Here is a 26,782-nt window from a genome sequence, read left to right as displayed (position 1 = left end):
GACTGGCACGGCTGGGACGGTCATTGTGTACAATTTGCGTAAATATGTGCGTGTATGTGAGTTTGCACTGCTCACATTCTTTTGTATATGAGTGTGTGCAGTATGTCTATGGAGCTTCAGTATAGGCTTGTCTCTGAGTGTGTATTGTTTGTGGCCTGCCCTCTCTCTGTGCGCTCTTCCAAGGGGGAAAGTCTTGGACAGATGCCTACACACAGAGCCTCAAACCCAGCCAGTGGCATTCCGACCCTGGCTCTTCCAGGCTCTAGTTAGGTTACATCAGCCTCAGAGGGAGCATACAGCTTCTTAGTGTGCCAGACAAACAGGGATGGCGTTGGGCTTATTTTGTGGCGTGGAGGATCTGCTGGCCTCTGGAAGTCAGTTAGTGTGGACTGTGGCTGAACAGGTGCTGAGGAGATGCTACAGCGATGGGCTTGTGCCATGTAGGAGGTTTCTGCAGACATGGTGTCATCTGGGAGATGTCTACCAGGTATGAGATGTCTACGTGTATGTCATGTACACTACTATACAAAGTTTTGGGGTCATATATAAAATATATTCAATAGATTTAGTCATCAAGGGTGCATTAAATCGATCAAAATTAACAGTAAAGGTAAGAGACTGGAGTTGACAATGGCTGTTGACAATTCAGCTTTTGTAATTGTAGTAATATTACTGTATTTTTGACTAAGTAAAAAAAATCTTGGTTTCATAAACAACAAAAACTTGTACTGATCCCATTCTTTTGAGTAATAGTGTAAATCCACAGTAAATGAACAGGTGTGCTATCCAAGGAAAAATTATATAATAATTTACTCCCTCTTATGTTTGTCCAAACACGTATGATTTAATTTCTTTTGTGGAACATAAAGGAATGATAAATTCAGCTTAATGTAGGCTAGTAGCTGCTTCATATAAGTGGATGGAGACCATGGATTTTAGCTAAACAATAAAAAAACTATATAAAAGTAGCCTATACGAATTATTCCAAGTCTTGTGAAAGCTTATGTGAAGAAAAAATCTAATTGGGTTTATTGTTAAAATTAAACTCTTACTTGACAGCTGCTGCCACCATACATGTAAAACTCTTCCATGCGTCATGGAAGATAGAAAGGCATATGGGTTTTGGAACAACATGAGGGTGTGTAACTGATGACAGAACTACTCCAGTAGGTGTCGGACAAGAAGTTTAGTTGAGTTGTACTGAGAGTATTTCTGTTAAGTCAAAATATAAATGTAAATTCTTCTTTTGGACGTTGTCATAGCACTATCTGGTCAATTCATGTACTTCATGAGCGTGAGCGTCACTGTTTCTCCTCTTATTGTTGTGCTGTGGTCTGTCTGAAGTCATTGTTTCTAAAGAATGCTGTTCTAATAACCTTAACCTGGATTCAGCCATTCATGAGATGTAATATGTAATAAACTGATGTAGTTTCTCCAACGGATGCTTTTTATCCTCAAAGAAATCTGAATTGGTAAACAACCATGAGCTTTTCTAAAGCTCTTTAAAAGTTGTTTGTGAGTTGCATGTAAAGCATTTGTAGAAAGTATCTTTCTAGTGTGTGTGTATCTGAAGAAAGGTCTTTCTTCAAACTCTGTGAAGACAGATGTTTATTGGCCATGTGGACACTGCGTGAAAAACGTGTCAGCTTACTTTCCCTAAATCTGGAGTAAATAGAGATATTTGCTTTTCTTTGTCGACAAATGGTCGGTAAAAGAAAGGGCTTCATAAAACAAAATGTAGTCATTCTAACAAGAATTAACCGTTCATTGATTTGTAGTTGTGATTATTAATAAATTAATAAAATATACACTAAAATACTACTTTTGTGGGGGAAACTGCATGCTAAAGACATGCAAATGTAAAGCATGCTGATTGGTATTTCAGTGCTTCCTTAAAATGACTATCGCATAGCAGTTTAGCAAGAGCAAACTGACTGTCAAGTACATAACTGTCAGATGATGTTTCTATAGCATAGTATACTGTACAGTAGGTCACCGAGAACACTAATATCTAGCTTTATTTTATTATTATTATTCGTTTTTTCTTCTCTCAAACAAAAATCATTTGTTTACAGGACGCTGACAGCACTCTTTTCCATATGGTGAAAGCGAATGGATACCATTCTGAGGGCCATGAAGCTTCACAGATGCCCCAAAAAGCACAATATAAAACCATAAAAGAGGTTCATACTATTCCAAGTTTGTTAATGATCATGGCCCGAGCCCATATGATGTGTGAGAAACTGATCAAAATTTAACTAGAGGTTTTAATTGCCAATTTTATTTATTCGTTTCTTTTAATCAGCTTTATTAAGAATCACACCACAGCTGAGTGACATTTATACATCCAGACAGATATTCTCTCCAGATGTTTTTTTGACGTCGTTTTAGGACTGGTAGGTCTGAGTCATTTCATCCTTTTGTTTTTCTCGTGAGTCAGCCTGAGACAGTATTATTTGTGTAAGATTGGACTCGAAATTGATTCTCTCAGAGGTTAAGGGTCTGCAGGTCACAGATGATGCGTGTCTGAAACTAAGTAACTAACCACGTTTGGAACTAGCGGTACTAATAATGGATTAAAGTACCATTTTTAATCATCAGACCTAGTGGTAACTGTGTCCACAAGCTTGTGTATGTTTTTGTAGAGGGAGTATGGGGCTTTGTTTGAATTCAGGATGAATGACCTATATGTCAAGAGCGTTATACGTCACATGACCCTCTCGTTTTGCATGGTCACTCATTCCCTTCCCCCACTTGCAAATATGTAGGCTTAATTCACACAAATACAAATCCATTATGCTTTTATTGTCTTCAGATATTAAAGATCCAAGTTTAAATATTCATTACCAATCCCAAACTTTACACTAACAACTTTGTCTACATCGATCTGAGTTAGCAGACTGCTACAACAGCCACTCAATGACTAGTGATGAGCTCATTGTCTGACAGCACAAAACAAGTGAGATCTCTGCATGAGTAAATCTATACCGGACAAGCAGAAAATACATAAGTGGGTGTTTTTTCAGGGATAAGTGGAGGGCTTTTTAGCAGGGGGCAAGTAAGTTCTTAGGGGGCAGGGAAGTGATGCCGCATTAAGCTTACATAATGCTGATGCTGAGTCTAGTGTAGAGCACTTCCAAGAGCATTGTTTTTGGCAAGATTAAGTTCAAATCAAGGCCAGTGTGGCTCGCTGCATTGCTGGTGGAGCAGATTTTCCTAATGTATGGTAATCGTTATTGACTGCTATGGTATTGATCTAACCAGAATGTATATATTAACCTCAACATTAAGCTAAGAAAACAGTGCCTAAGAATGGATGATAATGTTCACCATTTGGAATGAATTCGAACAAGCTTTATTAAAGCATGGCTTTAAACGTTCATCGGGCCGGGCTATAGTTCTGTAAAGGGTTTCTATAGTGACTAATCCAAGCTTAGACAATGGAGCCTGTGTAATTAACAACACCAATAATTCTCTCCATTAAGACGGCTTAAATGCAGGTCCTTGTTTTTTGTTTTTTTTTATGGCGACCGGCCCTCAGATTTTTCTCTCTTATCCAGTGGTAAGCTACTTGTTTGATCACAATTACATTTAAGAAATGCCTACTCTTGAAGAAATATTGTACCGAGCATTCGTAAAATCTAAAATAATTACATTCAATTATATTGTTTTAAAAAATGAGCCTCATAAAAAGTTGATGAATTCACATGAGAGTGACTAATTTTGGTTAATTAATCAACTGTTATCTGTACATGTACTGGTGGATCTGGTGAAGAGAGATAGTTTGGTTCTCGTTAATTAAGTAGAATTCACGCATGCTCCATGTTGAATCCTCAAGCTTATCGCCATTTTGATGCACACAGGAGAAAAGTTCATTATGTGTGTTCATTTTGCAATTGATTTAATGCAGTATTAAAGGGTGGATTGATTATACATAATTATGCTTATTATCATGATGAAGCTTATCGGGGGCGGATTTGAACAGTAAAGGATTTGCAGTTTGGAATTTCACATGACTTTGGTTCACTCAGATTATATTGAATTCTATTAAGGCTCAGTCTTGTACATAAAGGGCTTTCAGCTATGCAGCTGCGCAGCCATTGTGTAAGAAAACATGATGTAAACCGCGAAAAATAAATATCAGCGTTGTACTAGACATGGTGAAGAGAACAATGTGTCCTTACAAGTTCAGGTTTACATCAGTTCAGATTTTTAAGTCTCTCTCTCTTTCTGTCTACCTCTCTCGCTCTTTCTCTCCCACTCTAAATCAAATGCTTCACCCAAAATAAGTTACATGAGATACATAAGTAGTACTTTTATTTAATTAATATATTGGATGTATAAATGCAAATAACAATAAAATAAGAATTATGTTCACAATTTAGTTTTTCCTCTGACATTGCTGAATGCTCCTAAAGTCACCCCGCTAAGAGGCTGCCAAGATCACATCTAAATCCAGCTGACTCTTCATAGAGATCAATCTTCTCAATGGGAAAAACAATCCAATTTATTAACCAAGTATCAGAGGACACACTCTTCACATCATTAGATTAATGTTTATGTGTATGGCAGAAGGTTATGATGATGTCTAAATCCGTCTTAGAGGTCATAGAGGAGTATGTTCAAAATATTACACTCGCATATACAAGGTCAATAAAAATGTTAAAAATGCTACTATTTGAAGGTTTTTTTAAATATATGAAATAAATATATTTTATAAAATATATGTAATATCAAATATTTAATATATTAAACGATGGCCTAAGATGGCAAAGTTGATTTTTCAGGAGCCCTTATCCCAGGCATGTGATCTTTCAGAAATCAATCTGATATTCCAATGTGGTGCTAAAGAAACAGTAATTAATAATGAATTTCAATTAAAATGTCACTTTTAAACAATATGGTTGTTATCACATTTTTATGAATTAGTTAAATACGAAATGGAATATTTTAAGACTAACTGTATGTGTGTTTGTGTTTGACAGATGACGGAGGGCCGGCTGTGTCAGGTGCTTCTGCTAGATGACAGACAGCTGGAACTGCTGGTGCAGGTAAAGCTAACTCACCACTCTACCTCATAGACAGACAGACAGATAACATAGGCAATAAAAATAACACCTGTTATTTTTCTAATACAGCCAAAACTGTTGTCCCGGGATCTCGTGGATCTGGTTTCATCGCATTTTAACCTAAAAGAGAAAGAATACTTTGGAATCTCCTTCACTGATGAAAAGTAAGTTGCTGAAGTGATTTGTTTTCATTGTGTAGAAAGATGTAGTTAATATGATTGCTTATTAAGCACTATTTCACTATTTCAAAGACACTCCTGTGTAGATCAATGTATAGCATGTAATCATTAGCCAGTCAACGTCAATAAGAACTAAACTTCTACGGAACTACTATACGTCTTTGTCAAATTGCATGCTAGTTCGAACAAAAGGCTTTGTAGGGCTTTAAAGGTAATTCCAGTTTTACAAGATCTTTTTTTTTAAATGCTTACCTGCTAACTTTGGATTCTTGCCAATGCTAAGATCCTTTGATCATTCATTCATTCATTTACTCACTCAGACAATGAACATATAATATCTTTCAACATCATCACATGAGGTTAAATTATGTACTTAAAAAGCTTCAAAAAATTACCATTATAGCAGATTTCATTCCATTAAACTTGATGATGTTCATCAGGGGTCAGAAGAACTGGCTTCAACTGGATCGCAGGGTGCTGGACCATGACTTTTCCAAAAAGAGTGGTCCTCTTGAGCTCAAATTTCAAGTCAGGTTAGTTGAGATTTACTCATTTGCATGTGCAAACATTAGCCAATAGGGGGCGCCAGATGCACAGACATGCTGATGCAACTTTAACATTCAAATACAAGATATGCTACAAAACATGCAATTAACATTTCGGCTAATTATAGGAGTCAATTTATGTTCTGCGCTGACTGTTGCTGTGTTTTTTGTAGGTTTTACATTGAGAGTGTTGCATATCTAAAAGATGCTACCACCGTTGAACTGTTTTTCCGGAATGCTAAGATATCTGTCTACAATGTAAGTGATGCACGTTTTTTGTTTTTTTGTGAGGCTTTAAAAGAGCTTGGCAGGTGGCTTCCATTAAGTTCTTTTTGATTACGGGCATTTACAGATGACAGCCCTGACACAGCAGGATGCTGCTGGGTTGGCTGGCTCCTCTCCAGCCTCTTCCATCTATAAAGGCTATTACCGAACCACCAAATCTAATTCAGCCTAACACATTTAATAAAGAAAGAAAAGTATGAATTTAATTCAATCTGACAGATTTTCTTATGTTGTGCGTCTAAATACCTGCTATTGTAAATCACACAATTTTTAAATAATCATATATAGTATAGTCTTGTGGCTACTACTTTTCGGTGCTTTCCACAAAAAGATGGGAAATACTAATAATTTGTTACCGAGTCATTTTATAGTTTTGTATGTAATTTAATTTTGCTTTTTTTAGTGTTTTCCATTTGCATTCTGCTGTAATATAAAGATTAATGCTTAAATGTTTAAAGAATTTTACTGTTATACCTGATAATAAATAGTTATATATGGCCATTGAGCCAGTTGAGTAGCACTGAATTGTTATATTGAAAAATAGACGTGTATATAAATATTTACTGTCCATTTTGCAATTGTTTGCTTTCTATTTAAAGCTAAATACAATATTTATTGTTGAAGAAATATAGGAATTAGCTTTAAATATAAGTAAATATTTGTATGATTGCTGTTAGTAATCAGCCATTTGTCGTCTTTGTGCGGTGTTATGGTGTGATCTGGGTCCTCGCGGGGCGCTGCTTATGGCGTGATTGAGTGCCTGAGGGATTTTTACTCGTTGCTGTACAGCGACCCCATGTTGACTGATTAAATATCCACTTTTGTAACCGTCGCGCAACAGCCACACGCTTCTGTTGGTATTTATTTGAAACTACCCCGTCGCGACCGTGTGGCGAAGACAGTTTATTCGAGGTGATATAGTTTGTTTTGACCATTATTTGCTTTCGTGAGACACTAGAGTAAAGTTCTTCTGATGCACGTTGAAACACGAGCGCTGAACCTGCTCCCAGACTGTACCATGTCATCACGGGGTGGTCCAAGTTATTTTTTTCAGTCAGTTTGCATATACTAGTGACTTTTATTGTTTTAAAGTGCTAGGTTCTTGTGTTGTTGTAATAACGCTTCAGTCGTGAAATGATACTTTGGGTGTGAAGTAGATAAAGTGAGTATTTTTGTTAAGGCACCCTGTGTCTATTTACAAAGATGGTGTGGTCCGCTGTGGAACCTGTGCTGTGTGGAAACGGTTGGTGGGATAAATAGTTAGATTCGGTGTGTCTGCCGAAAGCCCAACGAGTAAAACGATGTTATTAACCGCTTCCTTTTTTAAACCAACAGGAAAACATTGAAGTGGAGAGTGAAATCGTTTTTAAGTTAGCCGCATACACCGTTCAGGTGAGTGAGAATGTTTTTAATACTCTAGAACAGTTTTGACATACTCGCTGCGAGTCATTTTCATACGCAATTTGTATCCGGACTGTTTTTAAGCTGCTTTACAACTACATGCGTGCTATCGCACGTCCTGTTTTCACACAACACTTTGCATTTATGTTTTTGCTGAACTGTTGTAATGTATTTGCATGTTTGTGTTTGTGCATTGAATGCCCAGGATACGACTTAACTTTAATGATCAACTTTTCATTAACTGGCGAATGTCTAATACAAAGTTTAGAGACGTGTGGTCTGTAGTAAACCCACTCTGGAGTTAAGCTTCTTACCGCATTGTAAGCATGTATAAAGGTTCAGTCTGAATGATTCATCAACACGAGCATTTTGTCTCTTTTCTTTAGGAGGCATGCGGAGATTACACAAGGTAAGAAAAACCTTAACACATCTTTGTGTGGAGACACCGTGCGCATTAGATCAGGGTAATCGACCACTGAAATAGAGATCATTAATAACGTATAAATGCATATTTAGTCGATTTTAAATCTTGAATTGTTAATAGAGTTAGTAAAAGTTTATCAACTAGAAAGTAAAACATTTTCAGGTTGTCAAGCCTAATGTAACATACACCTGCCATGACATTTGGGTGAGCTTATTGATATGATCACTGTATGCACTTTTATAATAATAATAATAATAATAATAATAAAAATGTTTTTTTGCAATCAGTCTTTTTTGCAAAAATTAGTGTCCAAGTTTATAAATTAGAGTCATTAAGTTAATGTTTAGGCTATATGCCTCTGTGTTTTGTTGTGAATCCAGCCTTAGTTGATCATTTCCAAAGGAAACATTTAATAAGTGAGTAGAAGTGGCAGTAAATATATCTGGTGTATATGTCCTTGGCTTGGATATTTCTGGACTTAAAGCTTAAAAAGGACTCTTGGCATGTGCACTTTGTGTAAGGCAGAGCATAACTGAGTTCAGAGATTTTCGTTGTTTATAAATGTTGCCCACTTTCTGAGAACATCGGTCATCTTACCGTTTGGTACATTACCTAGTTCTCCATTCATAAATTTTCAGGAGGTTTACTCCAAATGATTAGTTATTGTAAGTAATGGAATTCTTTGCCTTCTCTGTTAACATGGACTGATCTTGAGGCAATGAATGGGACGCATAGGGATAGCACATCTGTTAATGCAAATAATATGAAAGGGAGAATAGCTCAGAATGGTTCAGCATGTGTTACTCTTTCTCAATAGCCTTGCTGTTCATTATCGGAGAACAAAGCTTGTCCACTATTGGGAACAGAGGTGTGTGTAAACAGTCCCTTTTACTCTGAAAATGTTTACCTTGCAACAATGACTGCTTTTGTTTAATAGTGGGGAACTTGTTAAAGAGCTTGTAAAATGGCTCGACAAGCTTTGTTTTTTTCTGTGTTGATAAGTTTTTGTCAAAAAAGGGACTTGTTGAAAGGGCTTTGCGTGAAAATGTGAGGTTAGAGTACACAAGTGACATATTGGAGCTACCTGGCCTTTCACGTTATCTGTATGTCTGGTACTTCTACAACAGGAAGTGTCACATTGGCGCTCCTCTTCTTTTCCGTGGAATCGTGCATGGCTGATTATATGACAATGAGTTACACATGTATATTTCATTTTGTGTGTGTGTGTTTTAAATAAATTAGATTTCAATAACAATATAATAAATAAGTGAAAAGAAAGAGGATATACAAAATATTGTATGGCACTGTTCCATTGTTTGAGTCAGTTAATTCATAATGTTTTTCTTTTAATCTTTCTATTCATCAAAGTATCCTGGAGAAAAAAACGTGATGTTTTTGCATTTTAGATTAGATTTAGGTTAGATTTTTCTGTAGGTTCGAATGACACTAAAAACTGGTGTAATGGCTGATAAAAATGTAGCTTTGCCATCACAGTAATAAATTATATTTTAAAATGTAGGAATATTTCAGTAAATATAATAGTTTATACTGTATTTTTGATCAAATAAGTTGCGAGACTTTAAGGTTTTACCCAACCCATAACTGTGAATGCCCAGTTTTTGGTTAAAAAGGTAGTTTATGTGAGAACATTTTCTATATTTTACTTTTTTTTTAGGTGATGTTCCCTTTACTTTTTGCGGGCAAATATTTAGCCAGTGCAGTCGAGTAGTTCTGGTAGCAGTGTATCATTACTGGTAGCGTGCTTTTATAGTTTAAGTGGGCTTTGGATACAGCAAGCCTTCAGACCTTCTCTTCCTCTGGTTTCTGTTATTTTCATGTGGATGAAGGCTCCCAGATCTCATAAAGCCTGAGCGGTTTCATTTGGAGGCCCAGGGCTTTAAGTTTATGTAGGAAGTTAGAAGACCCCCACCTCTCTCCATATAAACCTCTCCTCCTCTCCACTGTTAAGACTACATAGATGTTAGAGGAGAGGGAGTGGAGACATCTCCCGTTGGCAGACGATAGGGCGTCATGCAGGATGCTGATGTCATCTGTCTGCAGTTTATGTCGGAGAAACCAAGCGGGGGTTCTCCTAGATCACCCTCCATATGTCCTAGGTCTGTAGAGAGAATATAGAAAGCTCAGGGTGCCACTTTTTATAATAAACAGCGAGGACTTCATTAAATACTACTTTTGCGGAACCTGAAGTTGCCCAAAAGTTGCCTTCGGTTCAAGGACACCGACTTCAAATGACCCATTTCCCACTGATTTACTTGCAGTGAGGGTAAGTGTATTCTTGAAAAAGCTGACACATGGTTCTAACTCCTCCATGCGTTGCTTGTGCTGGGTTAAGCATTTGCCCGCCCTTCCTTGCCAACCGTTTGATAGTACAGACAGCATAATGAATTCCAGATTGCTGACAAGGCATTGCGGTCTCAGGGCACCAGCTTACTGTATTTTACCACATCATCAACCCAGCCCGCTAGATTTATACCTTCTAACTTATCATAAATTGCTGAACTACAGAACCAACTGGCTTGGAAAGGGAAGTGCGCCAGGGAATATAGTGGTGCTTTGTCAAGCAAGGTATTAATGGGCTGATAAGCAGGGTTAGAAAGGTTTTAAGTGTTATCAATTCTGTAACCCGTTTCCTTTTGTTTTTAGTTAATTTTCTAAGTATTGTGAATCGAATGTTATGGTTTTACATTGTTCTGCGCACATAGATCCGTTTTTGCACCGTTTTCTGAGTAATTGCTTGCTGTAAAAGCAATATTGCCTACTGGAGCTTTGGAAAAGATCAGATCAAAGGTTGCTAAAGCAGATCAGATGTCTGGAAGCCCATGACATGAGGGTTTTCAATAACACTGCTGTTCTGTTTTATGAATTCAGGTGTTGTGTCTTTTGTTCCATCATGATGGTGCCAGTTCTTTTGTGTGAAGTTTTGTTGTAGTTAGATGTGTAGCCCTCTAACTCTTGAAGTTGATGCAAAAAATAAGAATTCTGTCATTATTTACTCACCCTCATGCCATTCCAAACCTGTATGTCTTCCCTTATTCCATGCAACACATAAGAAGAAAGTTTAATAATGCACTAGATGGATTTTTTTTTCCACAGAAGAAAGAAATACAGCTTTGAAAGAGCATTAAAAATATTGAGAACTATTAGTTTGTTTTGTAATTGAACAGCACCTTGCTCTACCTGTGTATTCAGGTCACAGACTTTGACGTTGAAGTATATCATAATCTCTCCACTGTGATAAGATGCTATTAGCTCAAGCTGTACATCACCACTAACTTTAGCATGAACTTGTAACCTTACGTGGGAAAGTTCAGTTTTACATTTACATCTAATCTTTATGTATAGGCTCTGAGTGACTATAAAAAGACAAGCCAAGATTTTTGTAGTTGCTGAATATAAAGAATGCACATCTGGTAATGAAATGTAATTTAAACACAGATTGGTTTAAAGTACAAGAGTTGAGAGGTAGGAGCCCATTTATCTAAAAAGGAATTCCAACAAGATGATAAAAGATAAAAGCAGTGTGCTCCTCAAACATCAAGAAGCTCTTAGAAGGAAATATTCAAACATTAGCCTATCAGTGACACCGTTTGTCACCTGAGAGTTTCATTTCAAAATAATGATATCTGCTTTCCTCAAACAAGAATAGTTATCTCTTAAATCACACTTTGTTTTAGCCAAACAAAAATGGCTTCTACAGAATTCATTGTAATTTTTCAGGTTTGCTGCATCATTTAGAAAATATCAAGTTTCAATAATATTCAGTCATCTTTAATAATAAAAAAAACCTTTAATAATAAATATGATTGAAAATAACAAATTATTTAATTAGTATTTTAAGTAACTGTACATAACTGTTAATCTTTTTTTATTTGAAAACGCATTAGTTTATAATGCTATTGGTGTTTTCAGACTGTTGTGATATTCAAAGGTTGTGTTTTGGAAAATATGTTCAAGTAGGTGTTAAATTGTCAGTAAACACCTCAGCCTCCACTTTCAGTGCCTAAAAATGACATTGTTTCAAAGATTTTAAGCATGAATTTTTCTTAAAAGACACAACAAAGATTTAATGAGAATCACCTGCATCATGCTGAAAGATAATGCTATAGCCTGGCTGCCCCCTCAAAATGACCAAATTGTATTAGTCGCTTACTTGCCTAGCAGACATGAAAATTATATCTATAGATGGCTAAATGTCTACTTTCAAATGGAAGACACAACTATCAGATTATGTAATCCATATGAAACATATATATAGGCACATCACTATTGTGAAGATGAGGAGTCAATGCTGCCAAGTTTCTCTTTAGCCAAAAACAAGGAAAGCACTAGTTCAATATCAAAAGATTATTAAAATTGATGCACCCCCCTTATTTTTTTTCTCTCACACATTCATAACTATTACTTCTGCTGATGTGCTGTGGCAAGCTTTATGCATGCGCATTTATGCAACGCATAAGTTGCTCCTTTTGGCAGTTAACTGCTCATATTTACGATTTGGTTTATTGATAAACATTCAATTAGCCCTTCAGTTGAACAACTACTAATAACCAGAAAAATCTTTTGTCAAGGGCAGCCCTGCTAGAGAGTATAATTCTATCTACATTATTGTTGTGTTTTTATACACTAGCATATATTTAACCAAGCCACCCAGTATTTCAGTATTTCTAAGTATTTCAATCTAACATGCTGTTTTTTGTTTTAATTTCCAGTGATGAAAGCACAAGATCAGACTTAAAAAAGCTTCCAGCTTTCCCCACTGCAGTATTGAAGGAGCACCCTTCGTTAGCATTCTGGTAAGACAGCTTTTTTGTTTTTGTAGTAAATAAAGGTAGCTTAATATGACATTTTTGTGTCAAACACAGTATTCAGCAGACAATTGACTTGAATCCAAGGTTTGGATTGATCTCGCAAAATATACTATCATTAATAAATTATTGGTCTTTGCAGCTTTGTTTACATTTGCATGAGATTATGTGCATTTATTAAGGAAGTAAATGTGTGCTGTTTCGTGTTTCTACAAACATAACATAATGTCTAAAACCCAGAAATGACTCACATGTTCCATAATTTTGAATATGTGTGTACTTGGACACGTTTTAGTGTAGCCAGGTGTAATGTGCAAGCTGCAGCCTGTTTATTTCAAACATACCAAGTTAATTAACGTGCTTGTTAATGATGCCTACCCTCTGGCTTCTTTAACTCTAGATGTTGAAGTCTACCACCTTAAAAGGATTGATGTGGCAGCTTTAATCAATGCCTATTGAGTGTGGGGAGAAAAGACAGTAAAGCAGTTAACAGACACCAATTATTGAAGTGTGTGAGTGGGAAAGGGCCTGTGAGGAAACAGCTGTGCGCTAGTGCAAGTGTTTAAGAGACAGCTGTGCGAGTGCATGCAAAAGCAGCTGTGAGTTTGTATACATTGAAACTGCCTATATGTTGTAAGTTCACTGGTGCGCAAGTTTCCTGTAACCTTCATCTGCCGTATTTTTTTTAGTTGTTTCCCAGTAATAAACGAATACGTGATTACAATGTGTCTGTGTGTTTGAGGAACCGGTTATTAGAATAATTGCCTCAAACAGTTTGTGTGTGTGTGATTCACAGGACAGCCAGCCAGATGGCATTTCACACATGGGTGCACCTGGTGTAATATCTGACTAGTTAATAGTCTGACTAGCCACGTCATATAAATGGCACATTCACATGTCGGTCTCATGCTCAATTTTTGTTTTGTTGGACTTGTGTGGATGGTAACGCTTCTCTCTTGCCCTCCAGTGAAGATAAAGTAATCGAGCGTTATAAGAAGCTGAAAGGCCTCAGTCGTGGACAGGCTATAATACGGTAAGTACACTGATCATTTGTATGACTGACATAGACGACCTCAAAGAACATAAGTACAGGGACTGCAAGCCTGAGCCTGCTGATCTACCTCTTATAATTGCACCAAGGTTGTTTGTGGAAAGGCGAAGCTGAGTAATTAATTAGACAACATTACTGATAGTGACTGCTTTCAACGAGTCTAGCCACACTGTGTCACTTATTTTTAGTTCATTGGGAAGAGACAAGGTCATTTCTGTCAACTTGATTTGTGCTGCTGCTTTGATATATTGGCATTGTCTCTCACTGTGAAAGCACTGAGATAAATCAATTTTAGGATTGCTGTCAGTGACACATTATAGATGATTTACTAGGGTTAAATGTTGTTCATCCCTGATGTTTTTGTCTTTTTGTCTATGCTATTGTTCAACAGGTATCTGACCTTAGTTGAATCCTTGCCTGCATATGGAGTTCATTACTACAAAGTGAAGGTGTGTGATTTGATTTATTATGTGATATTTTAGGAAATACAGAACTAGACATAAATACTGAAGCTGCCATAATGAATGTGTCCTTTGATTTATGGTTGGTTAAATAATTAAGCACTAATAAAATGTGTGTGTGTGGTCTTATTATAATTGTGCTGAGATCATTATAAATGTCTTTGCTACTCTGTGTGAATGGCTATGTAGGTTAGACCCATTTGATCTTCTGATTTCACTACCACAAAGCAATAATTAATTACTTTAATAAAAATATAAAAAAAAAAAAATAAAAAAAAAATCTCATCCCTTTCACAGGACAAACAGGGCATACCTTGGTGGCTGGGGATTAGCTACAAAGGCATTGGCCAGTACGACCTGCAAGACAAGCTCAAGCCACGAAAGGTTTGTCATATAAGAATGCATTTAAGTGATAGGAAAGGCATTGATAGCTTCAAGTAATTGCTGTTCTCTTGAGCTTTCTATTCATCAGATGACCTGTTCATCAAATGTCATGGTCTCCACAATAATATTAAGCAGCAAAACTAGGTTTAACATTAATAATAACATAGACCTTTTCTCGAGCACTACAGCTGCATATTATATGCTAATGATTTCTGAAGAATCATGTGTGACTGGGAACTGGAAAAAATGCAGCTGAATTTAGATTTGCCAAAAGACAAAAAATGTATATTTTAAGAAATATATGAAATTAGGCTGACCTTAAGATTTCAAGGCTGATTTTAAGCAGATTTGCTTGTTGCAAATGATTTTTTTCGTCTAAAAACTCCTATATTGCTGGGTGATATCACAATTATTTATTTACTCAAGATTGCGACAGAGCATCCCATAACTAAAATTGTAAATGTCAAACATGATTTGGCTGCTTTTGATGGTGATACCTGCGAGCAAGCGTCACCTACCGGATGTGTATGCTTCTGTAGCTGAACCGTGGCAGCCACAAATTACCATGAAAGCAGAGCACATCTCCCATATTCTTTTTTTTTTTTTTTTTTTTTATATATATATATATATATATATATATATATATATATATATATATATATATATATATATATATATATATATATATATATATATATATATACTTCTGTTTTTCTCTGTGAAACAGAACACTCACCGGGAGAGGCAGCTAACAATGTTAATTGTTCTTCGTTTTTATTTGTTCTCTAGTCACAGTCTAGTAACAAGTCTCTGTTAGATCTCGCGTCACTGTGAAATTTGTCCAGAAACCATCGAGTGTGTTGTCTCGCAGTCTGTTTGGATTGTCTAGTGTGCATGTTCAGATGATTATATCTGGCTAGAAATATGCTGAAACAGTTTTCATGATGTCTCCCATGGTTTTAAATTGTTACACTATATATACTGTATATTGCTTTTACTGTTTATTTGTTCAAACAAATGCAGCCTTGGATGAAAAAAATACTTTTTTTCAAAGAACATTTAAAAAGTAGTGTACAATTCTTCTTGTGGATATATTGTGCATTCTTCCAAGCTTTCACATTTGATGACTATAAGCTGGAAAATCCTGTTCTTAGTTCTTATAAGCAGACGTTAACCCGGTACTCTGTGAGCACAACCGTATTGGTGTGCCTCTTCTGCAGATATTCCCCATCTATAATTTTCTATTCATTGACATTTTTAATGAACACGCTCATTTATCACATTTTTATCACATGTCTGTCCTATGTGAGATTAGTAACCATTTCTCTTTTTTTACGAGGAGAGCTTCTATATTTCACCCCAGCCTCACTCATTAAAGTGTCTGTTAATTGGCATCCATTACACCAGTTCTTTGTAGGATGCAGCTGGGTGTGTATGTATATTCAGCCCTGTTCCAGAGTGTTAATGGGTATGTCCCACTCTGAAACCCTGCTGCATGGCAGCAATGAACACCAGCCCCTCCCTGTGGAGGGTGTAATTATGGAGCTTCATAGGGAGCAGCGCTGGGCGACAGGGGTAGAAACTGGAGTGATGCCTGCAATAAATAGGGATTGGCTCTGTTGGTGGAGCCCCAATCAGCTCTTCTCCTGGCAAAGACATCTACAGGGTGTTACAGAAGTAAACATCTTCTTTTTTATTACTCCTTTTATCTTAACAAAAAGATAACATAGTACAGTGTTGCTATCACATAGTATTGCCAGTGTGAGAAATATATAAAAAAAAATTTCAAGGTACCTTGTCCAAAAAAGTTAATAAATTTGGTTATCTTTACTCCTATTCCCCCTCTGTCCTTTTTGTGCCTTTTCCCACTCGAATAAGTGTTTTAACACTCTTTTTGATAGTACACTAGGCCCTGTCAGAGTGCAACGCATCATCTGGACAGTATTGATTGTGCTTCCTGCCAAGGAGGGCAGTCTTTGTATCCACCCGCCCCCAAATCTTCTTCCAGAACGCCAAGCTCATTATGCAAATCTGACCGTCATTGTGCATTTCACTCAGCCCAGACAATTGATCAAGCAATAAAACACAATTAGCTTAGCAGGGGGCCATAGTGGAGAGCGAGGGGTCTCGCGGCAGTAACTCCTCCACATACGAGAGCTGTTGGGGGTCTGCGGTATTAAAAGCTCTGAAACTTTTTGTCTGAACTTTCCCGGGCTCTGAACTGATGCCCTATGAAAGAAGTAAATGAAGTGTATTTTGTATTATTCCTGATGAATTTGAAACTCCTGTCATTGTTCTGTACCCAATTTTATTCCATATATTTTTAAGAGATGAATTACTTAATAGGGAACTTGCTAAAAGCTTAGACATTGGTAGATGACAGTAAATATATATTTATTGTTTACAGTGTGTTTACACTTAATTATGTGCTCTTGTGTGTTTGTCTATGTCATTGGGTCATGTTGGAAAGCAGGATTTTTTTGATGTCAAGTAAATTTTGATTATGTGGGAAAAAATGTATGATACTATAATGATAACCTGCTGTTTGCTAAATTATTAAGCAAATAAAAATGTAAAAAATCCTAAGTGTGTAGCAACATCCCAGCAAGGTTGTGAGATTTACGTATGCAAACACCACTCACATTTCTTTCTAAACAGTTTTTACTGTTTATTTGTGGTTACCTCCAGAGGGATTATGTCTGTATGGGTGTCTTGTGTCTGAGAGAAAGTGATGCAGAATATGTTTGAGTCATCATTCTGATCTGACTATTGTCTGGATTGCTCATATTTGATCACGTGTATCGGTGGTGTCTAGTGCGGCTTTTTGCATACTTTTGTATGCCCCACCTTCTGAACAGTTATTCTTTTTTCACTTAAATCTGTGCTTTCGCACAGCTGTTCACACAGTCAGTGTGACAGTCCAGCTCATACAAGTTGCAGTTCCATTTAAAAAGACAAATTAACAAATCTGTTGTTTTAAGTCCTGAAAATTGTCATCAAGTTTTATTATAAATATAACTTAATATAACTTATCTACCGCTCCAAAAAAAGGACTGATAACCATATTCCACTACTGTGTGAACACAGGCAGTCTTGAAGATCTAGTGACACATCTTGAGGGTGTGTTCATATTCATAACATATTTCTGCCCTGCATCATCATTAGCCCAGTAATATGAAAGATTTGTAAGGTGTGTACAATTATAAAATACTACTTTCACACATCCACATTAAGCATGAGCTGGTTTTTAGATTAGTGTACATTTGAATCCGCTGGTATCGATACTAAAAGTAGTTACTTTAATTTTAATGTACTCTAATTTAATTTATATTTTAATTTAGTTTAGTTTAGCTTAATTATCTATTTTAATTTTGTTAATTTAATTTATTTTTGTTCTAATTCTTAACATCTACAGACTTCCTAGATTTGCCTGCCTGTCTTGCTTTATCAGTCTGAGGTGTTGAAGATTGTTCCCATTGTCTTTCCATTTGCATGCGCTCTCATTTACCCTCAGACTTATCTTGTTATCAGTCATTTAATTGTCTAAAAGAATTATGCTAAAAGCTTGTCTCGCTCAGCTTTTTAAACTGCTGCCATTGGTAGATTAAGAATGTCTTTATCGTTCCCAGTCATGGTTTTAAATTAGCTGATTTTGCACATTTCAGAGTCATAAGACATACATTATAACGTGTAATCACTTGTTCGGGTAATAAAATAATGGCTTGTGAATTGTGTGTTTATACTGCTAATGTGGAGTAATCAGTACCACCATTGGACTTCAGCATATGAAGTACTATATATTTTTAGTTATTTTTGTTAAATGTCAAAGAAAGGTCAGGGAACATTGTGAGATAGTGAGACATTCCCTGTTGTCGTCGCATCAGCTATTTAGTCACTATGAGAGAGGCATGCTGTTTTCACCAGGAGGTGAAGGGTGCCATGGTCAGCCATTAATGATTACAAGAAAGTAGTAGATTCCTGGCATATTTGCCTTGGGAACCGTAAGGGAACGAGCATCCAAACCAACAGGTGAAGGATTACCATTCAGACTGAGACACGCCAGGAGAAGGAAAACAGATTAATGAATAGCTATAGAAAGGTGTTCATTTTGATCAGTGCTCCAAATCCCCTCCCAAAACGAAACAAGAGGAATAACATTCTATGTGTGTGTATTTCAGAGAGCGTAACCTGTTTGTCTGGTTGGACAAGGACAGGAATCGGGTATCAGAGAAAGAGGGAGGTCACCGTAGAGAAAGAATGAAGTTGTGAAGGTTTAATTACATGTGTGAGCTAGAGAGTTTCACAGAGGCGATTGCATAGTCTGCTGACGGAAACGGAGAAAGACATTAGTACTTGAGAATTCTAGCTCAAGGTGGGTAAGGAAAAGAGGTGCTAGTGATGTCACAGGAAGGAGGAGGGAAGGGGCGGGGCTCGATCGCCTGAAACTCTTGCAACACCTTTGGGTCTCTTCGAAAGCAGACAAGAGAGTATTGTTCGAGGAAGCCACAGCCCTGTGGGAAACTTTAGATCAGGACTATTCTGAACCTGTCCAGCTATCCAGGGACTTTAAAGACTTACTAACTGAACTGGTAAGGTTCGTTTTAAGATCTCTGAAATTAAAATAAGTCGTTATTCATTTTGTTATTGTTCATAACTGTCAGAAATAAGTTTGAATATGCTCTCGGTGGTCAAAGCTTTGAGATCTACGCTTGGATCACGTCGTTTCTGTGTGTATTACTCAGAGCTGCATTCGAGCAGTACCTGGTGGGAAGCGTTTATTAACATTCCTGGCAAATCCTCACCCCCGTACGCTGATAGTAGTTGGATATTGTACTTTCCCTGCCCTAAGCTGTGAAGATCTATGCCGGAGCTCTGGAAAAGAGATCTGAAAGGACAGTTCTCATGAATGGCAGATGTTTTGGCCATGCTTTTACCACAAACCTGTTTCAGTGGTCTTCCTTTAGGGTGAATGTGATAATAAGTTGTGAGCTTAGTGAACGCTTTGCTTCTTTAGTGTTTTGATTGTATTGGCTTCAAATCCAAAGCAAAAGTCTTGTGCTTCCAGCGAAATATATCAGTATCCATACTGGTGTAGTCATGTTTTTGTGAGTGATTTCAGAGTATCATGTTTCCAGGAGGGAATTATTATTATTTAATTTTTTTTGGTTTGACATTGAATGCAACAGAAAACTTGAGTGCTAAAATACAGGGATATAGATTCTTAATGTGTGAATCTCACAAAGAAATATCTAGATCATAGAGTTTAGTGCAAATTCTATTTTATATGTTACAATATAATATAGTTCCCGTCTAACTCATTTCCATTTTCTTTGTAGCTCTTTCTGTGGAAACAGCTTGAAAACCTCTATTTCCGAGAGAAGAAGTTTGCTGTAGAGGTCAACGACCCTCAGAGGTGAGAGAACAAGATAAATCAGTCAAACTTTATTTTAAGGTCCAATTATCACTGTAAACAAACCAGAAACTATGACTTTTGCCACAATAAAATCATAATCTGCTGCTTATTAATAGCTAGCAAAGTAGTTGTTCATTTCAAATATTGTCTAGAATATGGTCATGCAAAATGTGCTTTTTATATGCACTAATAATCAGACAATATGTTAGTAATAAGCATGCTAATAAGTCAACTAGTTAATACTGAGAATTGGTCCTTATGCTTAAAGTGTTACTAGTAAATGTACAAAAGGTCACTATACACATTTTCCATTTTATAAACCTGAATGAAATCATCGGAAGCACTCACTGAGCACGGTTTGTGGTATACTATACATTATTTCTATACTTACAGGCTATAGGATGTGGCCTCTAGTCTAAGTAAATGTTAGCAATGCAAAGCCTTTTGACGTAGCTAATGGGTTTGAACTGCAGCAGTGAAGCAATCGGTCACTTTACGTTGTAGTAGTAATACAGGTTGGGGTTGCTCTGTAAACAAAGATGATATCACACAGGACATTATGCCACAGTGTCACTGACCTCCTTTATAGTAAGTCGGGTAACTGTTTCATGTGGTGACATCTAATTTATTTGGATTTATATAATTAAAAAGCTATTTGGTTTGAATCAAGCTGACTACTTTTTGTTGTCACTTTTAAATATAGCATCAGAATGTTTTTACTGCTCTGTCTTACCATTTAAATGATTACTGTTACAGTAGCCAGTATTTGAATTTCATTGATACTACAGAATTAAATGCATAGTTTCGCTTCAGTGTGCACATGTGTTAATCCACAGAAGAACAGCGTCTAGACGCACATTTGGTCAATCTGGTCAGGTTATCTACTCGTGGTATGCCAGCCATTCTCTGATCAAAACCATCTGGGTGATGGCCATCAGCCAACACCAGTTCTACCTGGACCGTAAGCAGAGTAAAGTGAGTATATGATTGTGCATCTTTAATTCTTATTGCTTATAAACTCAGAATTGCAAGAATCATTGTTTTGTTTCTACGCAGAGAGCATGCAAAAGTAATTGATGTTATTTTGTTTACATAACTTAAGGCTAAAATAACTACAGCAAGAAGTTTGGGTGATATTGCCATGGATCTCACAGAGACTGGTGCTCCAAGGAACAGTAAGCTGGTCAGCATGGAGAGTAAAGACAAGCTCATCATGGCCAGCAATGGAAGTTTGGTCTCTTCCAGTAAGACAGTCTGTTTCTCCCAGTCCAAGAACAGTTTAATGGACTCTTTCATTTGTACTGATGTCATGATTGAGCTCGCTTTTGCTTTCATTCAGATTCTGGAGACAATGAAGTGAATGAGGAACAGAAGAAAGAGAAGATTGCAGAACTGAAGAACAAACAGGAGAGCATAAAAGAATTTCTGGCACTCAAGGAAGAAGAGCTGAAGAAAATTTGCCTCCGGGAAGCTGTTAGTGGCTTGTCATATTTCCATATGCTCTTTCAACTGTGTCAGTTTAAACAGTCATATCTTAAGATTTTCTTTGCCTTCACTTTTTATTTGTTCAGGAGTTGACCGGTGTGTTACCTAAAGAGTATCCTTTGGCACCAGGAGAGAAGCCCCCTACTGTTAGAAGGCGTGTGGGAACTACTTTCAAATTGGATGAGCTTTTCCCTTATGATGCGGTAGGCTGCCTCAATTGCTTTTCTCAAAAATAATGCAAGAGCTGCTCACATTTTGTGTACTTCTTTGCTAATTAAACTTTTCATCTTGCAGGATCCCCATTTAAGAAACCTGGAGAGCTGCTTTGCGCTTCAGAAGAAGATTGTGGAGGCAGCGAAAAAACTCGCCTATGAAAATGAGCTCTGTAAAACTGTAAAGAAGAAACGCAGGAGAAACCTTTTGGATGCTACCAAAAAACTCCAGGAGATTGAAAATCAGATTAATGATTACAGAGTGAAGGTTGGCAAGGAGCCCACGCAAAGAGCTTCTGTCATCATTGCAGGTGCACATCTGGTTAAATGTGTATATATATGTATATGTGTGCGTGTGTTCATATTCATGTATGTGTTGGCCAAAATGTTTGTGAACCCTGAAAACGCTTATAAGAGCTTATAAAGTGTAAGCAAACTTGCACTGTTTTGACAGTCAAGGTTTGATGCTTCACTTCTGATGAACTAATGTTTTATGTTATGTAGAGGTAATGGTTCGTGGCGGCAAGGAAATATTACACATAGAACTATAATCTCTCTTCTTGTTGCAGATGATGTGAACCTTGACAGCCTTTCTGACTGCATGAATTTAGAAGATGGTGAGTATTGCTTGATATAAAGGAATGTTCTAACGGTGTATAATTTTATACTATCACTTTCTAATACAACTTTGCTAAATGAAATTTCAAAAGTATTCATCAAGCATTTGAACAGTAGGTATAAACGCCTTTGCTACTTATCTCTGCAGGCTAGACTAGGTGGCTACCCTCTTAATCTTGTTAACTTGTTTTGTCTTAGACGAGCCATCGCAGAGACAACGCTCACGTTCAGTGCAGTATTCTCCACGTCCCAACTCGTCAAACTCCTTCACTGCATCATACCAATCAGATCACGTAGATCACGCCAATGAGGACTACCAGGACTGTGGCAGGTGAGAGCTCTGCCAACCAAAGCTCTTTGGGATTAAACCTGAGCACATCTTACCTTTCTCTGCCTATGGCTGCTGTTTTCTTGTGTGTTGTGGAGCTAGTAGAGACCTGCGAACAAGGAATCGGCCGTGCATTCCAGCCTGCTCTTGCCTCCACTTCTTTCTTTACAATCTCCTCTTATCAGCCCAAACACTCACAGTGTTAAAAATAGTGCCCCAGGAATAAGCATGTTGCTGCTTGACTGCAAAAACTCCAGCAATAATCACAAAGTGTGGGCGGAATGGGCATAAGCAGGAAAGCTGCTCTGGAAAATCTCACAGGAACAACGGGCAATAATAGAATGTGCTAGTGAGGTGGAAGTTCATTGGGGCCAGACAACTGAAATCTGCCTGTAAAATGATATGGGATTTAGTCATTTGCTATTTTATCATTTGTTCCTCAAAATCCATTGAGCTTTTGTATTAGATTTAACTAGGTACAAGGGTGGCGTGGCGTGAACAGTTTTCGTGTACTTGCTTTGAGGTTTTGTGTGCGGTAAGAACTCCACCCATAAAGGAAGTTTGGTTTGATAAAGCATTGTTCTTATCTGTGTTCTAGATTAAATTATGGTGAAGTCCAAGAACCTGTGGCCTATATGCACGGAGACGCCTTATCAACACACAGCAGCCCCTACCGCCAACCCTCACGCCAGCCCTCTGACTCACGGAGCATGCCCCCCACCCCTCAACTTCCCCGCAATGCCTACAGCAGCATCCAGCTCAGGTACAGAACACAAACGACCCCTCCTCACCCACCCACTAGTGTCACCCTTGAATGACACTTAGGAAAGAATAAAACCGGTGTTCTCACGATCATGGAAAACATGTAAATGTCAGGGATTTCCAGGATCGGAAAAGTCAAAACGGAAAACTTGTGGAAACTTTTTAGTTTTGCTCTGTCCAAAAATATGTATTTGCCTAGATATGTGCCAAGTAAATTGTCTACAAACCAATGTGAAACAATGTATAACAATTATATTTCCAGTCATTTGAATTGTTAAAATGAATCAATAAAATTTTTTATTTTATATCCATTTATTTAAATTACTTTTATTATTATTATTATTTTTTATTCTTTTAAAATGACTTTTTTCACAAATTATTTTCTTTATTCCTGCTCGCAGTACTCATTTTCGGCAACGCAGTGGCAGTCTGGAATCTCAGTCACAGTTCCTTACAGAAAGCGAGCCATCTGAGCCCGTCTTCACCATATCTTCTCCTCCTCGTCGTAGCAATAGCACTGAGATACTTGACGATGGTTCCTCTTACACCAGCCAATCCAGTGTGGAGTACTCTGTACCCGGCTGCCATTCGCGTGCTAAAAACCGCCATCGGCGGAGGCAGGGCAACATATACGCCAACACAGGCAGCATGCCTAACTTAGCACAAAATGAGACACGGGGTTATACACCCCAACCTCGGCAACAACCAACCACCACAGCCTATTATGTTACCGGATATCCACGGTACATCGAACCTGAGGTGTACCCAAATGGACAGTACATGTACGAGACTGAGATGGAAGGACACTATAATGTTAACCCATCCTACAGACATGACCCTCATGGAAACTACGGCCAGGACGAGATAGATGGTTTGGCTCATAACCTTTATGCCACATTAAGGCCGTCAAGGAACCGTCCTCCATCCAGGAATGAGAATATTGTCAAAAACATGCAAAGGGCTGAAGTGGTTGAACACTTGCGTGGTTGGTACAACCGACAGCACAGACAACAAGGGTATGATACCTATATGGGGCCGCAGCAGAGCCTGGGCTACAGGACCATGTCATCGAGTTACGTACGCAGTGAAAGTGCAACTTCCTACTCGACGGGTGAGAACTGTTGCATAAAAACACTACCTTTTGTTTCCTTATGTTAAAAAACTGAATCTCAGGATTGATCTCACAATGACATATTTGAACTCAGTCAAAAGAAAAAAATACAGAAATTACAAATAAGAAAAAAGGCTGGTTTAGGAACATTTAAGATGGCGTCTTCTTATCAAGACAGTATATCACTAATATAATGCAGAAAAAAATCATTCTCATCCTGTTTAAAAATTTTTATTTAGGCCAGTCTAATACCTTGAGTGTTTCTGATGCTGTCTTGAGTAATTTTCTTCTTTCTGGAACAGTAATGTTATTTGTATGAGGTTCCCCTTTATTAATTTCCTTTCATTTTAATTTCATCGCAGTGGGTTCAGGAAACTGGCACGGTCGACCAGTCATGGCAATGTCAGAGTACGATATGCCTCCCGCACACCATCAGTCATACGGCTACAACACTGTTCATTACAGCCAACCATTACACAGCAGGTACGACTCTTCTGTGCTCCATTGTCCTTTACTGATTACCTCATTAGCCTTTATCTGAACCATCTTAACCAGAGTTAAGCACTACCATCACAATGCCAGGCAAAGAAAGTCTAATGCGTTGGGTCACTGTAAAAAAAAAAAAAAAAAAAAAAGGTGAAATATCTAATAGACATACATTGAATGATGGCCCCAGTCCATATAATAGAAGCTTGGGTGGGATTTTTGACTCGATCCACCAAGAATACCCTGTAAAACACCCTTTATTCAAAATGTTCTTTTTTAAAAGACAAGACTAGTTTGGATAATGTATAATTTTCTTTTATGATGTTTTTCAAAGTGTACAAGACCTATCACTGGGGTGGTACCCTTTCAAAAGGTATTAATATGTACCATTTTGGTAATAATTTGTACACTTTAGGTACTAAATCCTAAATGTAAGGGCCTAGTATGCACCTTTCAGAAGGAATTTAGTTACATAGGTGTGCCCTTTGAAAGAGAACCATCCCAGTTCCATCTTTTGTACTTTTTTCAAAGTGTGTCTAGCTGATATGCTACAGTTGTTTATGGGCATGTTCTAGCTAACAGCTTGCCTGACACCATGCATCTGGTTAATTCTGCAGGAGCGCTGGTGCAGTACCTGCTCTCACGCTTTGTTCTCCTTATGACCGTTCTTTCCCTCACAGAGGCTCCAGCTCGCACTCTAAACGTGCTTGGCACTACCCCGCCAGCCCTCAGTACTATCCACCTCATTTCTCCCAAGCTTGCTCTTCCTCCCTCCCTCCTCCTCCTCCTCCTCTTCCTTCTTCCTCCTCTTGCTATCAGATGAAGCAGATGGGTTTGTCCCCGCCTCAAACTGGTGGTGCAAGACATGCAAGAGTTAATAAAGCTTCATTTGCTAAGTGTAGCCCCTGATAGTAAGTAAAGCAGCGGCCTTGTGGGGTTGCTCTGTCTGTGCTCAGCGTGATTTGTTGTTTAGTCAGCGTCTCAGGATGTCTGACTTGTTGTGTGTTGTAAAAGTACAACTGCATGGCTTCTTTTTAAATGTGCTTGTGTTTTTTCAAGCAAGCTTTTAAAGGAGTAGTTCACACTTGTGTACTCACCCTTACATCATTACAAGCATATGTTTTTTCTTCTACTAAAAAGCGTCTATATGTATCCATATAAATTTTTCAGTACTATTCCATGTCTTTTGAAGCCATTGTATTCCTCACAAGCTTCAACATTTATTCGATTTTTTTATTTTTTTAAGAACTTTAGAATTTTTTTCAGCAAGGATGCTTTACACTGAACCAATGTGAAAAAAAATACACATAACATTGTAAAATGTCAGAACAAAATTATACATGCAACAACATAAAGGGTGAGTAAATGGTCAGTTTTTTTTTTTTTTTTGTATTTTTAGGTGAACTATCCCTTTAAGCATCAGCATACATCCAGAGGTCTGTCTCTGTTTGGCTGCGTGTAGTGAGCACACATGAACACTTATCAATTTGATCTGACTGCTGCTTACCCTTCCTCCCAAACCAGCTCTGACCCCCATCTGCTGGCTCCACCTCCTGACCCTGTTATGGACAGGTACCCACCCGAGTACGGGTGGATGACTCCGGGCAGGAGAAGCCCGTTGCCAGCGCCTTTAGAGGTGCCTGGTGCTGTTGCCAGTGGTTATGACCCGGAATTCTTTTACACTCATTGCTAGTGACACAGACAACACATAAAACATTGGTGAGATATAAAGGACTCGCATT

At 37.7% G+C, this 26,782-nt stretch overlaps 1 protein-coding gene across 6 annotated transcripts in view; it reads left to right on the top strand.

Moving 5' to 3' along the window:
• frmd4ba (FERM domain containing 4Ba) overlaps positions 1 to 26,782 on the top strand; it is a 39,950-nt gene that overhangs the window by 11,360 nt on the left and 1,808 nt on the right. The window contains exons 1-25 of one of the 6 annotated variants that reach the window (XM_043241969.1): positions 267 to 487; positions 2,076 to 2,183; positions 4,986 to 5,051; positions 5,139 to 5,233; positions 5,689 to 5,781; positions 5,967 to 6,051; positions 7,414 to 7,470; positions 7,866 to 7,888; positions 12,634 to 12,717; positions 13,697 to 13,762; positions 14,172 to 14,229; positions 14,539 to 14,625; positions 19,962 to 20,038; positions 20,875 to 21,013; positions 21,141 to 21,282; positions 21,378 to 21,511; positions 21,610 to 21,726; positions 21,818 to 22,046; positions 22,305 to 22,352; positions 22,552 to 22,684; positions 23,280 to 23,444; positions 23,845 to 24,554; positions 24,917 to 25,037; positions 25,721 to 25,951; positions 26,565 to 26,703. In XM_043241969.1, the coding sequence (XP_043097904.1) occupies positions 326 to 487; positions 2,076 to 2,183; positions 4,986 to 5,051; positions 5,139 to 5,233; positions 5,689 to 5,781; positions 5,967 to 6,051; positions 7,414 to 7,470; positions 7,866 to 7,888; positions 12,634 to 12,717; positions 13,697 to 13,762; positions 14,172 to 14,229; positions 14,539 to 14,625; positions 19,962 to 20,038; positions 20,875 to 21,013; positions 21,141 to 21,282; positions 21,378 to 21,511; positions 21,610 to 21,726; positions 21,818 to 22,046; positions 22,305 to 22,352; positions 22,552 to 22,684; positions 23,280 to 23,444; positions 23,845 to 24,554; positions 24,917 to 25,037; positions 25,721 to 25,949 (3,228 nt within the window). In that variant the 5' untranslated portion in view covers positions 267 to 325 and the 3' untranslated portion in view covers positions 25,950 to 25,951; positions 26,565 to 26,703. Of the gene's footprint in view, positions 1 to 266; positions 488 to 2,075; positions 2,184 to 4,985; positions 5,052 to 5,138; positions 5,234 to 5,688; positions 5,782 to 5,966; positions 6,052 to 7,413; positions 7,471 to 7,865; positions 7,889 to 12,633; positions 12,718 to 13,696; positions 13,763 to 14,171; positions 14,230 to 14,538; positions 14,626 to 19,961; positions 20,039 to 20,874; positions 21,014 to 21,140; positions 21,283 to 21,377; positions 21,512 to 21,609; positions 21,727 to 21,817; positions 22,047 to 22,304; positions 22,353 to 22,551; positions 22,685 to 23,279; positions 23,445 to 23,844; positions 24,555 to 24,916; positions 25,038 to 25,720; positions 25,952 to 26,564; positions 26,760 to 26,782 lie in introns of those variants that run through there. The other 5 variants (XM_043241968.1, XM_043241970.1, XM_043241972.1 and 2 more) reach the window with 5 other exon arrangements.

Source organism: Puntigrus tetrazona, chromosome 6 (genome assembly GCF_018831695.1).
Source record: "Puntigrus tetrazona isolate hp1 chromosome 6, ASM1883169v1, whole genome shotgun sequence".
Taxonomy (NCBI): Eukaryota; Metazoa; Chordata; class Actinopteri; order Cypriniformes; family Cyprinidae; genus Puntigrus; species Puntigrus tetrazona.
This window is presented reverse-complemented; position numbering and strand designations above follow the sequence as displayed.